The sequence below is a fragment of the Mytilus californianus genome, unplaced genomic scaffold, assembly GCF_021869535.1.
Source record: "Mytilus californianus isolate M0D057914Y unplaced genomic scaffold, xbMytCali1.0.p SCAF_2, whole genome shotgun sequence".
Taxonomy (NCBI): Eukaryota; Metazoa; Mollusca; class Bivalvia; order Mytilida; family Mytilidae; genus Mytilus; species Mytilus californianus.
Genome location: NW_026262668.1, coordinates 121,470,988 through 121,482,640, shown reverse-complemented (window position 1 = coordinate 121,482,640; position 11,653 = coordinate 121,470,988). Strand labels below are relative to the sequence as shown.

At 32.6% G+C, this 11,653-nt stretch overlaps 1 protein-coding gene across 1 annotated transcript in view; it reads right to left on the bottom strand.

The window, feature by feature from the left end:
• Positions 1-2,569: 2,569 nt before the first annotated feature.
• Positions 2,570-11,653, bottom strand: part of LOC127727790 (uncharacterized) — a 173,259-nt gene continuing 164,175 nt past the window's right edge. The window contains exons 35-36 of the mRNA XM_052234907.1: positions 5,160-5,331; positions 2,570-4,127 (exon numbers count right to left, since the gene is read on the bottom strand). Coding sequence (XP_052090867.1) covers positions 3,165-4,127; positions 5,160-5,331 — 1,135 coding nt within the window. The 3' untranslated portion in view covers positions 2,570-3,164. The remainder of the gene's footprint in view (positions 4,128-5,159; positions 5,332-11,653) is intronic.

Sequence of the window (11,653 nt, the reverse complement as noted above, 5' to 3'; positions counted from 1 at the left end):
TTATATCGATCAGTGCTGTTCTTTTGGGAATGTATTTACACGCAGTTATTGTAACATCTTAACTGACGTCATTTTGGAATTTTAAAGTTGTGCCAGTTCATATCTATAATTACTATTTTCATTTTAGGCATGTCTTTGAGTCGTTTTTTGGAAATTTTAAAAATTTATTAGCGTCTCTACATATGATGTTCGGGTGAAACTGTTTCACTTTTTTATTGTATAGAATTCAAGATTGCTATAGTTTAATAATCAGAATAGATTTATCTGATTCATTTTACATCGTGCTCATATTGATGAAGGATATCTGTTATCCGAAATATTTATAGTTACATTTGTTCGTTTATTGTCATTTTTTGGTGATGTTGTACCCTTTTAGACTGGTTATATATTATATTTTGTAGTGTACTGTATCATATTTATATGATCCATCGCCCCGTAAGATTTATCGTTGGCTATTATTCAGTCATTTTATATATATATATATATATATATATATAAAAGTCAAAATTAAAAACAACGTTCAAACCTATGATTGCGTTGGATAAAAACCGCATTTTTTATACGTGTGCATGTAAAACAAATTTCTTGGTAGAGGGGTCTAAATACAGCACAAACAACAATTCCCAAAAGACAAAAAAAAGTGAAAAAGTCTATTTTAACAAAACGCATTTGACTAACAGGTCGAACAACTGATGTTCTTAAACCCTGCTGACTGCCATTGGCGATTGCCAAATAAACGGATCAGATCTAACGAAATGGATCTTAATATTAATTTAATACCAAACAGAAAACAATAATTTTGTGGAAAAGATGGTATACCGCAAACAAAAGGTGCAAAGGTTTTTGTACACCATATCCGGATTTCGACAATTAATGTCTCTTCAGTGATGTTAAGGATCGAAACGGTATTTGGAAGGCCATATATTTACCTCAATTTAGGATAGACTCTTGAATTTTAAAGAGTCGAAATAGGATGAACGGACCATATAAACCCGAAGGAAAATATAATACAAGCCCAAACGAAAAAATATATAAAAGTCTAAATTGAAAACAACGTTCAAACCTCGTGTATATATATATATATATACATGTCTAAATTGAAAACAACGTTCAAACCTATGATTGCGTTGGATAAAAACCGCAATTTTTATACGTGTGCATGTAAAACAAATTTCTTGTTAGAGGGGTCTAAATACAGCACAAACAACATTTTTCCAAAAGACCAAAAAAGTCAAAAAGTATATTTAAACAAAACGCATTTGACTAGCAGGTCGAACAACTAATGTTCTTAGACCCTGCTGACTGCCATTGGCGATTGACAAATAAACGGATCACCAGATGTAAAAAAATGAATCATATTATTAATTTATTACCAAACAGAAAACCATTAACTTGCGGAATAGATGGTATATCGCAAACATGAGGTGCAAAAATTTGTACACCATATCCGGATTTCGACAATTAATGTCTCTTCAGTGATGTTAGGAATCGAAACGGTATTTGGAAGGCCATATAATTGACCTCAATTTAGGATAGACTATTGAATTTTGAAAGAGTCGAAAAAGGATGAACGGATCATATAAATCCGAAGGCAAATATAATACAAGCCCAAACGAAAAAAATATAAACAAGTCTAAATTGAAAACAACGTTCAAACATATGATTGCGTTGGATAAAAACCGCAATTTTTATACGTGTGCATGAAAAACAAATTTCTTGTTAGAGGGGTCTGAACACAGCACAAACAACATTTTTCCAAAAGACCAAAAAAAGTGAAAAAGTATATTTAGATATATATATATATATATAAATACTTTTTTTTTTATTTTGCAGGTGAAAATAAACAATTTGACAAAGAACGTTTTCCGTACATGACTCAATCTGTGATCATACCAACAAAAAATAATGTTATTCAAGAAACAGCAGTGGTGAAAGAAGAGGACGACGATTTGTGCATTATGAGAATTAAACGCTCATGTACTGATAATACTTTTAATCGGCCTCAGACTCGAGTTGGGAGTGTTTGTGTTCGTGATGGTTGTAAAAATGTAGGTAGAAGTGAGACAAACGGTTATTGCTTTGATTGTTTTACTTCAGACTTACAGAAACGTCGACATGGGAAGTTTATTCCGGATCAGTTTGAAGGATTATCATAACTGTGTACATATATTGAAAAGAAATATACCTTTACCATAAATAAAAACTTGAAGTCATCGTTTTTTCTCTACATGATTATGTCTTGACAAGCTATTTCTTTTGAAATATTTTTGTTATTGATTGATTGTTGTTTGTTTAACGTTCAGTGACCAAATATCATCCTATAATTGAGATATATTTAAGTAGTATGAAATAAAAACAAGATACAGTGGATTTATTTATTTTCGTGTATACCAATTTTCGTGGATTGAGCTTAAAGTGTAGTTTCGTATATATTTGATTTAATGAGTTTGCATAAGTCTGCATACATGCCTATAGAAAATTAGTACTTTGTTGAATATTTATATTCGTACTTTTCTTATAATAATGAATATTTGATATTTGCAAAAAAATAAGACGTCATAAAAGCAAATCTCGTTAAAGCATTTTTAATTTGCAAATCTTGCATTTACTAGTAATACATATTAAAAAATGTGATGTGAGTATATATTTTCTAGAAAACCTTATAACACCGATGTGCATTTGTTGAAATAGTATTTTTTAAATAGTTGTATGCAGTTAGCCTTCGGTACTGATGTGTTATAATGTGATTAGATCAGCTTCTCAGTTTTTATTAGTAAGAATAAACTAATGCGACAGTCAGTATTGCATGTTATACTTCTAAATACATATCTAAATCGACTGAAACACTTGTACTTTCTTTTAAATCGAAGATAAGAAAATAACATCAATATATAAAATCATAAGTAGCTTCGAATGAATGCTATGCTCTAAATATGTGAACTGCTAATATAGATATTATTAATCATTCTTAAGATCATATATTATAATTTTTAGTAGTAATGTTATTATGTTGAATTAAAAAAAAAAACAATGAAATAAAAACATTGCACGGGAATTAATTAACATATTTTAACAGACAAGACAACATAAATGGTTATAAATACACACTAGTATAAATATTTACACACAAGCAAACGTTTTGTGACGTTTTGTTGAATTTTGATTTAAAGTGATGTGATGGTTTCTGTTGTTTCTCTAAAACGCAATCTGCTGCCGGAATGACTTCCGATGGAAACTGGATTTTGTCTGGTTTGTACTTTTGTTTTTTGATTGAGATTTTTGTAGAACGCACGACTTAAAGTACCGACTCCACTTACTTTATCATTAACGGGTTCATCAAAATCTGTTGCGGAAGTCTCACGGCGTAATGTTCTCTTAAGATTATCAACTGCCGTTTGTTTTTCTAATCCTCTTACTTTGTGTTTGAGGTCCTGATCTTTCTGAATTTCGTTTATAAAATCGTTGAAAATAGGTTTAGTTGATCCAAACTTTTTTGCTTGTTCCCAATCAGTCCGTAACTTTGGTGGATGATTTTTTCGGTATTTCAATACGTTGCCCTTTGGAGGTGGTTTTGTTCCTTCGTCATATTTTCGCTTGGAAATGGCTATCATATTTCGTGCTGTCTGTCTAAAATTAGGACTAGACAGAGTGCTCCTCAAATCATTGGAAATATTATCCCTGCCTATGACCATTGTTTCTCTAAACGACATTCCAAGCCCAGGTGTTCTTGTTCCTCCAATGTTTCCCTTTACACCTATGACAGCGTTGTTGACAATTGTGTTAGAGAGTTCTTCCTCTACTTTGTCGTCTTCTTCATCGTCATCATCATCTTCATCACTCGAATAGTCTGGCCTTGGCTCTCCAACTACATCTGTACATAACCGTATCAACTCTTTGGCATTAAGCTTCTCTGTATTTTCTTCCTCTATATTTCCATAGCTTTGCTTTTTCCCGCATTTGAATGGATTTGGTATCTCTGTAATGGCTATAAGATGCATGAGTGTTCCCAATCTATGAATGACCATACCAATAAACTGGATCAGGAGAATAAGAACAAAAAATATAATAAACATTAAACCTAGTGCGTCGATCTTTATCACACTGTCATCTACATTCTCTGCTCCTGACTGAAAACAAAAAAGAGGGACGATCACATATTTAAATACGTCAAATATCAAGGAATACTAGAAAACACCCGCTACATCGCGGATCCGTAACTAAATTATAGTACCTACACCTTATTCTAAGCCTTGATTTTTGGTATCAATATTAGCAGTACCAAATTATTAGACCATATGCAAATTTCGACAGTTAATCTCTTTTCCTTCAGTAATGCCCGAGGCCAAAATATATGAAAATCTAAAACCTAATACAAACGTCGACGAGCTGATAAAACCAAAACACGTCTATTAATACAGCTAAACACAAACAACAAAATCAGAGCTATGGTTGATGGAGATTTTCCTTGAATTAAAATATTGAAATTTTATGACAGCAAATTTGAATAAAACTGCGAGTACTCTTAAATCGGTTTTATTTTTCCTTTTGGGGGAGGGGGATGCTTGGTTTTAATCTAATGATTTTAGCCATTTGCAACTGAGTTTTAAATTGTGTTTTTACTTTGTGCTGTTATACCTCGAGTAAGGTCGAACTGTCATAAACCTGTTTAACCCGCGACATTCTTTATGTTCCTGTCCCAAGTCAAGAGCATGCAATGCAGTTGTTTAAAATAGGCCGTTAGTATTTTCGTTCGAATTGGAAAACATATTTTGTATCGGGCCCTTTTAACGCTGAATATACGGTATGGTTTTTTTTTTATCGTTGTTGAAGGCCATGCAGTGATTGCTTTCTTCCAAGTTATTTGAACCCTGGGGGGTATTTTTCTCATTGGCAATATTGCGACATTACTTTGATATATAAATTTATGAATAATTTGTACTAATAAAAAAGAATATTTTACAATGTGTTGTTCTGCATTATCTATAAACGAACGTTCACACTTATTTATTGCATCTAACAAAATAAAGATAAAAAACCAGAGTTTAAATGAAGTGGATGTAAGGAATTATAACAAACTGTTAGGCCTTCAACATTGAGAAAACCCTATAGCTAAAAAGTAAGGAAGCAATATTTTATGATCAATATCTAAATACACATACTGCTGTCGGAAATTCAATAACTGCAGGTTTTCTAAGTTGAAACATAAAATTGATAGATATCCATATCAGGTTGATAAACGCAAAGCCTGCCACAACTTCATTACGTAATTGAGCAAGAGCCTGTTTCATCGTTTCTTGTTCTTTTTTGTTTGCATCTAACGGTTTTAAATACCTGTAAAAAAAGATTTGTTGTCTTTATAAGCTTGAAATTCATCGTACATAAAATAATTAAAATGATTGACAAAATAGGTGCATTTATGATATATTTGTATATTTCAGTGTTTTAACTATAACCAAGAGAGAGATCGTCAGCAAAACTCCGTAAACTGGAACCACAACCTTAAAATACGGATGCATTAATTTTAGATTTCAAAACACTTGTAAAATTGTCAAGGACATTTATATAGGCTGATAAAATATTAAAATATCAAATGAAATTGAAAGCGGACACTGACTTATATATATAAATTAGTTTAAAACATTAAACTGATACATTTTAGAAGATAAACTTTTATCACCTTGTGCAAAAAGGTATGTGTCAAAAAACTTATAACTTGTACAAAAACCCTGTACAAATTATAATGTGTACAAACTTGCATCTTGTACACAACATATATATTTTATTTTATTATTATTTCATTGTCATAACAAAAATCGTTGTAATCATTGTATGAAATTTAAAACCCGCAATGGTCCATAATTGGATTAATAAAGTATTTCTATTTCTATTTCTATCTCTATAGAAAAGATTAAAAAACACTTTATAAGATAGAATTTCAACTTTAAAAAAGTAAGGTTCCAACAAATACAGGCAGAGGTTAACTTTGACGTATTTGGTTATTCTTGTATGCCATTTTGTTTTATATAGTTCTTAATAAAATTGAGAATGGAAATGGGGAATGTGTCAAAGAGACAAAAAACCCGACCAAAGAGCAGAAAACAACCGAAGGCCACTAATGGGTCTTCAATACAGCGAGAAAATCCCGCACCCGGAGGCGTGCTTCAGCTGGCCCCTAAACAAAAATATGTACTAGTTCAGTGATAATGGACGTCATACTAAACTCCGAAATATGTAAAAGAAACTAAAATTCAAAATCATACAAGACTAACAAAGGCCAGAGGCTCCTAACTTGGGACAGGCGCATAACTGTGGCGGGGCTAAACATGTTTTTTGAGATCTCAACCCTCCCCCTATACCTCTAGCCAATGTAGAAAAAACAAAGACAGAGCAATACGCACAGTAAAACTCAGTTTAAAAGAAGTCCGAGTCCGATATCAGAATAGGTAACAAAAGAAACTAAACAAAATGACAATGATACACAAATTAACAAAGGACTACTAGCAGTTACTGACATGACAGCTCCAGACCTCAATTAAACTGATCGAAAAATTATGTCCTCATCATATGGATATCAAGCACAATCCCTCCCGTTAGTGGTTAAGTATCATACCATTATAAAATATATGAGAAGAACATAACCCGTATCATGCCAACAACTGGTTTTAGAATCAATGTGTTTATTTCCGATGCAAAGACCCTAAACGTGAATCAATATTAAAGCCAAAATAAGCCATCTTTAATGACCTGACAACAGTATCGTAACTGTATCCCTTCTTAATAAGTCTGTTTAAAGGTTTTGTTAGCTTTTGAGGTGAATGCCGACATTTTTGTGCTTTGTAAAGAATATTATAATAAAAGATTGGATGTGAAATACCTGAACGTATAAGATGTCTGCATGTTGATTTATATTTACGAATGATGACCTTGTATCGATGATAAAATTTGGTAAATGTTTTGACTAGTTTGTGATATCGAAAACCCTGGTGTAATAATTTTTCAGTAATACATAGATTTCTTTCGCTATAATCTAATACGTTGTTACATACACGAGTAAATCGTACAAGTTGAGATATATAAACACCATAAGATGGTGATAAGGGAACTTCACCATCTAAAAATGGATAATTAACAATAGGAAATGAAAAATCATCTCTTTTATCATAAACTTTGGTATTAAGCTTCCCGTTAATAATATAGATATCAAGATCGAGGAAAGGACAGTGTTCATTGTTAGTATTAGCTTTATTTAAAGTTAGTTCAACAGGATAAATTTGTTTAGTGTACATACTGAAGTCGTCATTATTGAGAGCCAATATATCATCCAAATATCTAAAAGTATTATTGAATTTTTGTATCAGATGTGGTTTCGATGGGTCTTTGCTGATTTTAGTCATAAATTGTAACTCATAACAATACAGAAAAAGGTCCACAATAAGTGGTGCACAGTTATTCTCCATTGGAATTCCGATAACTTGACGATAGACGGAATCTCCAAAGCGAACAAAAATGTTATCTAGTAAAAATTCAAGGGCAGTCATTGTATCAAAGCATGTCCAATTGACATAGTTCTTTTGTTTGTTGTTACTAAAAAATGACCTAAAAGAGTTTGAACATATTTATTCGCATTCTGACTTTTTAAACGCCCATTTAAGTAGGTGTGTGAATTTTTCTTAATAAGAATATGAGGCAACGTGGTATATAGGGTAGAAAAATCTAAACTTTGAACAGATTCAAAATCACCAATATAAGCATGCAATTTATCAAGTACTTCCAACGAATTTTTGACAATCCAAAAATAATAAGTTCCACTATTTTCAAAGGCCTTAATTAAACAATTTATTATCAGGTATTTGATTGTACCGAGTGTACTAGTAAGTAGAATAGACAGTTTAGTAGTAGAACAATGGCTTGAAGACGAAATAAATCTATATTTGTAAGGTGTTTTGTGCAGCTTCGGAAGCCAGTACATAGTTGGAACTTTCATTGTATTTGGTTCTGCTTGCAAAGAAGTAGCTAAAAGTTTATGTTTGTTACAGATGTCATTTTCCGATAATGGAGTCAGTTGGAATGTTGGTGAATTCGTGATTTCCTTTTGAAGAACCTCAATGTAAAATTTACGTCAAACAATAATGATATTATTAGCAGCTTTATCAGCCGGGACAAAAACAAATTCCTTGGCGAGTTCTTTTAGTTTATGTTTGATACGAGAAATAGGGTTATTATGGTTGTTGTTAGGAGTAAAATGTTCTTTAACCCTTTCTATGCCGTAAAGCCTATATTTAGGCTTTCTGTACTCCTTTCAAATGCCATCGGTCTTTATTTAGGCTTGGCAACGCTTGCCTATGTCGTCTGTTCTGTAACAATACACGTTACGTCACAGATGGGTAAGGACAATACATTGAGGCTCGACACGGGGTTTCAATGCAGGAAGATTTCTGTTTATTGCAGGGGACAGACTTGCCATTGCTGCCGTCATGTGTTTTTGACGTAATGCTAAAATATGACGTCATAACTGTAGACAGCATCGTAAACTGTAGACAACATCGTAAAATAATGGCCGTCTCATGAAAAATGTGACAGAAGCAACCAGGACAACTATTCATAACTATTCAAGTAATGTAGAGTAGGGGTTTAAATAATAAAAAAAAAATACAATTTATTCTTACTTTGATTAAATGAAGACTCGTGTGGTTTTCAAAACTATAGCCTAATAAAAAGTGAGGTCACGGAGATATTTATCAAGCTGCAGGTTTTGCAATTTTTTTTTTAAATAATCGGAATAATACAATAAAACAAATAACTACAATTATCTTCAGTTAGATGAAGAGTCTTATAAATGAATTGCATTCCTCATTTAAAATACATATTATTTCATTAAAGAACTAGACCGATTGTTTTCTAGTATTTTACAATCCGAGATGGCGGAAGATGCCAGATATCTACTTTTAAATTTTATATCTTCAAATTTAACACCCTCCAAACACATTGATACCCGTATTTTTCAATCAAAGAATTTTTAAAACGGGTCTTTAAATATTTGGCGAGTTATTTATTGACAGGATGAGAGAAATCCTGAAAGTCCGCAATCGCAGTCCATCAAACTGTTTTATCATGGTGATTCATGTTAACTGTATGATATATGTTCAATAGAATTATTCTACCATGGTTTAAACTAAATGTTGTACATGTCGTGTATTCGAAATAATCTTACTTTCAAAATGTTCATACTGTGAATCCGATGACCAACTGTTGAAACTCTAACGAACTTTTAAGAGATCACAGATTTGCATAAAATAATCGTTCTTTCTGAATGTACACAAGAGATAAAAATTAGAAGATGTGGTATGACTATCAATTACCCATAAATGCAACAACTCCCCACAAGAAACCAAATGACGTAGAAGTAAGCAACTAAAGGTCACCGATTGGCCTTCAATAATGAGCATAACCCATACCGTGAAATGACAAATGCAAACAATTCAAACGAGAAATCTAACGGCAGGATTTATGCACAAAACAATAGACGACAAAAAAAATATTATAAACAGCAACAAACGCCAACCACTCAATTGCATGTAGGCTCCTGTATTAGGACAGGCAAACATATATGAAAAGGGGTTAAACATGTTTGTGAGTACCAACCCTCCTCTAACCTGTGACAGTGGTGTATTAACATCACACCATAAGAACAAATTATAAAAATCACTTGGTTTAAACCGTAGTTATTATTGGAAAATTGTAACCCTGCAGTTACTGTAGTACAATTTTACATAAGATTCAAATATGGGATTCGGAAAAGTTGAAAAAACTTTTATAATATAAAAAAGAAGATGTAGTATGATTGCCAATGAGACAACTCTTCACAAGAGACTAAATGACACAGAAATTAACAACTATAGGTCACCGTACGGCCTTCAACAATGAGCAAAGCCCATACCGCATAGTCAGCTATAAAAGGCCCCGAAATGACAAATGTAAAACATTTCAAACGAGAAAACTAACGGTCTAATTTATGTACAAAAAAATGAACGAAAAACGAATATGTTAAACAGCAACAAACGACAACCACTGAATTACAGGCTCCTGACTTGGGACAGGCACATACATACAGAATGTGGCGGGGTTAAACATGTTAGCGGGATTTTATAAATCTGTCTCCCGTATCACTTGAAAAGAGCTCATCGGATCGATACCAAGCACAAAAAAAGACTATCTAAAACACAAAAGACATAAAGTATAGACATGAGAGTACTCGCATGCCGGTACAGAAAGCTAATTCATTAATAGGTTGAATTGACAAACTCAATAAATGTTCGATTTTCAATATTTAAGTTTAAATGATATACTTTTACATGTACTAGGCTAAATTTGAAAACATTTCAAATCATAAATGTATCGCTTAAAATTACTACGGAATCCCTCAAATACGTAGGACTCGCATTTCATCTGCTGCGCTTCTGATCAAAATCTTAAAAACCCCAAAATACTTGATGTTCTGTGCACACCTCCATCTTTGCCCCTCTCCGTGACGTTCCTTCATTGTGGACGTCATAAGCGGTACAGTTGTTTTTTGAATACCCAAAATATGCCCTGGCAAAGTATTGAATCAGTGTGGCAGTGAAAGGGTTAAAATGTTGTATACGTATATCAACTATGTTCATTACTGAATTAAAAAAAGAGTCCAAAGATTTCTTGTCAGCTTTTTCTCGTTTTATCCATTTCTAGCAGTAAGTTCGGAGTGAGTCGTGGATGATATTACGACACACATTCCAATTAATAATTGACGGGGGACGATATTTAGGTCCTTTACTGAGGAATGATTTCAACTCTCGGTCACGAACGATGTTAAGGTCTCCTGTTATAACATGGGAACTGGGGCCATAAATGTATTCAGAATTATTGCAATTACATGACGTAAGTGTATTGTCACTAATATTTACATCTTAACACACTTGGCTATAATTAAACACATATTTCCGGGTAGATTTTTTGTAAACATAACAAATAAGAGGGAGTTCAGTATTATCAAAATATCAAGGAATTTGTTCTTTAACAGAATGATCATTAAAAATAACGGCAATATTTACAAAATCAAAACATTTATTGACATATTTGATTTTAATAGAGATCACAAAAAAGCGACCAATTAAACAGCTTCTCATTGTAGATACTCCTACTCTAGTAGTATTATGCATTATAAATCCCGCTTGAATAACAGATCTTTATTTGAAATCACCCAAGATATACGAGGTGATTTACAGAATAGAAAATCCCCCCCCCCCCCAAATAAAGAAAAAAATGTGCAAAAAAAAATTAAAGAAAAAAGACTGAATAATTGGGTGCTAAAATGTAAATTTTTTTATATAAAAAATTAAAAATAAGGTAAAACGAATGAAATATTGAATTGGTCAATTGATGTACGTAAGCGATGCAATTTCTGTACGTTCGTAAGCATCAGTATTTTGCTCCATAATCACGATCTTGCATGAGGAGTTAACAAATCTTGACGTATCATTTCGTCCCCTATTGCAGTCAAAGAGCATCAGTATTTTGCTCCAAAATCACGATCTTGCATGAGGAGTTAACAAATCTTGACGTATCATTTCGTCCTCTATTGCAGTCAAAGTCAACCTTGCATCCTTCTCATGCATTG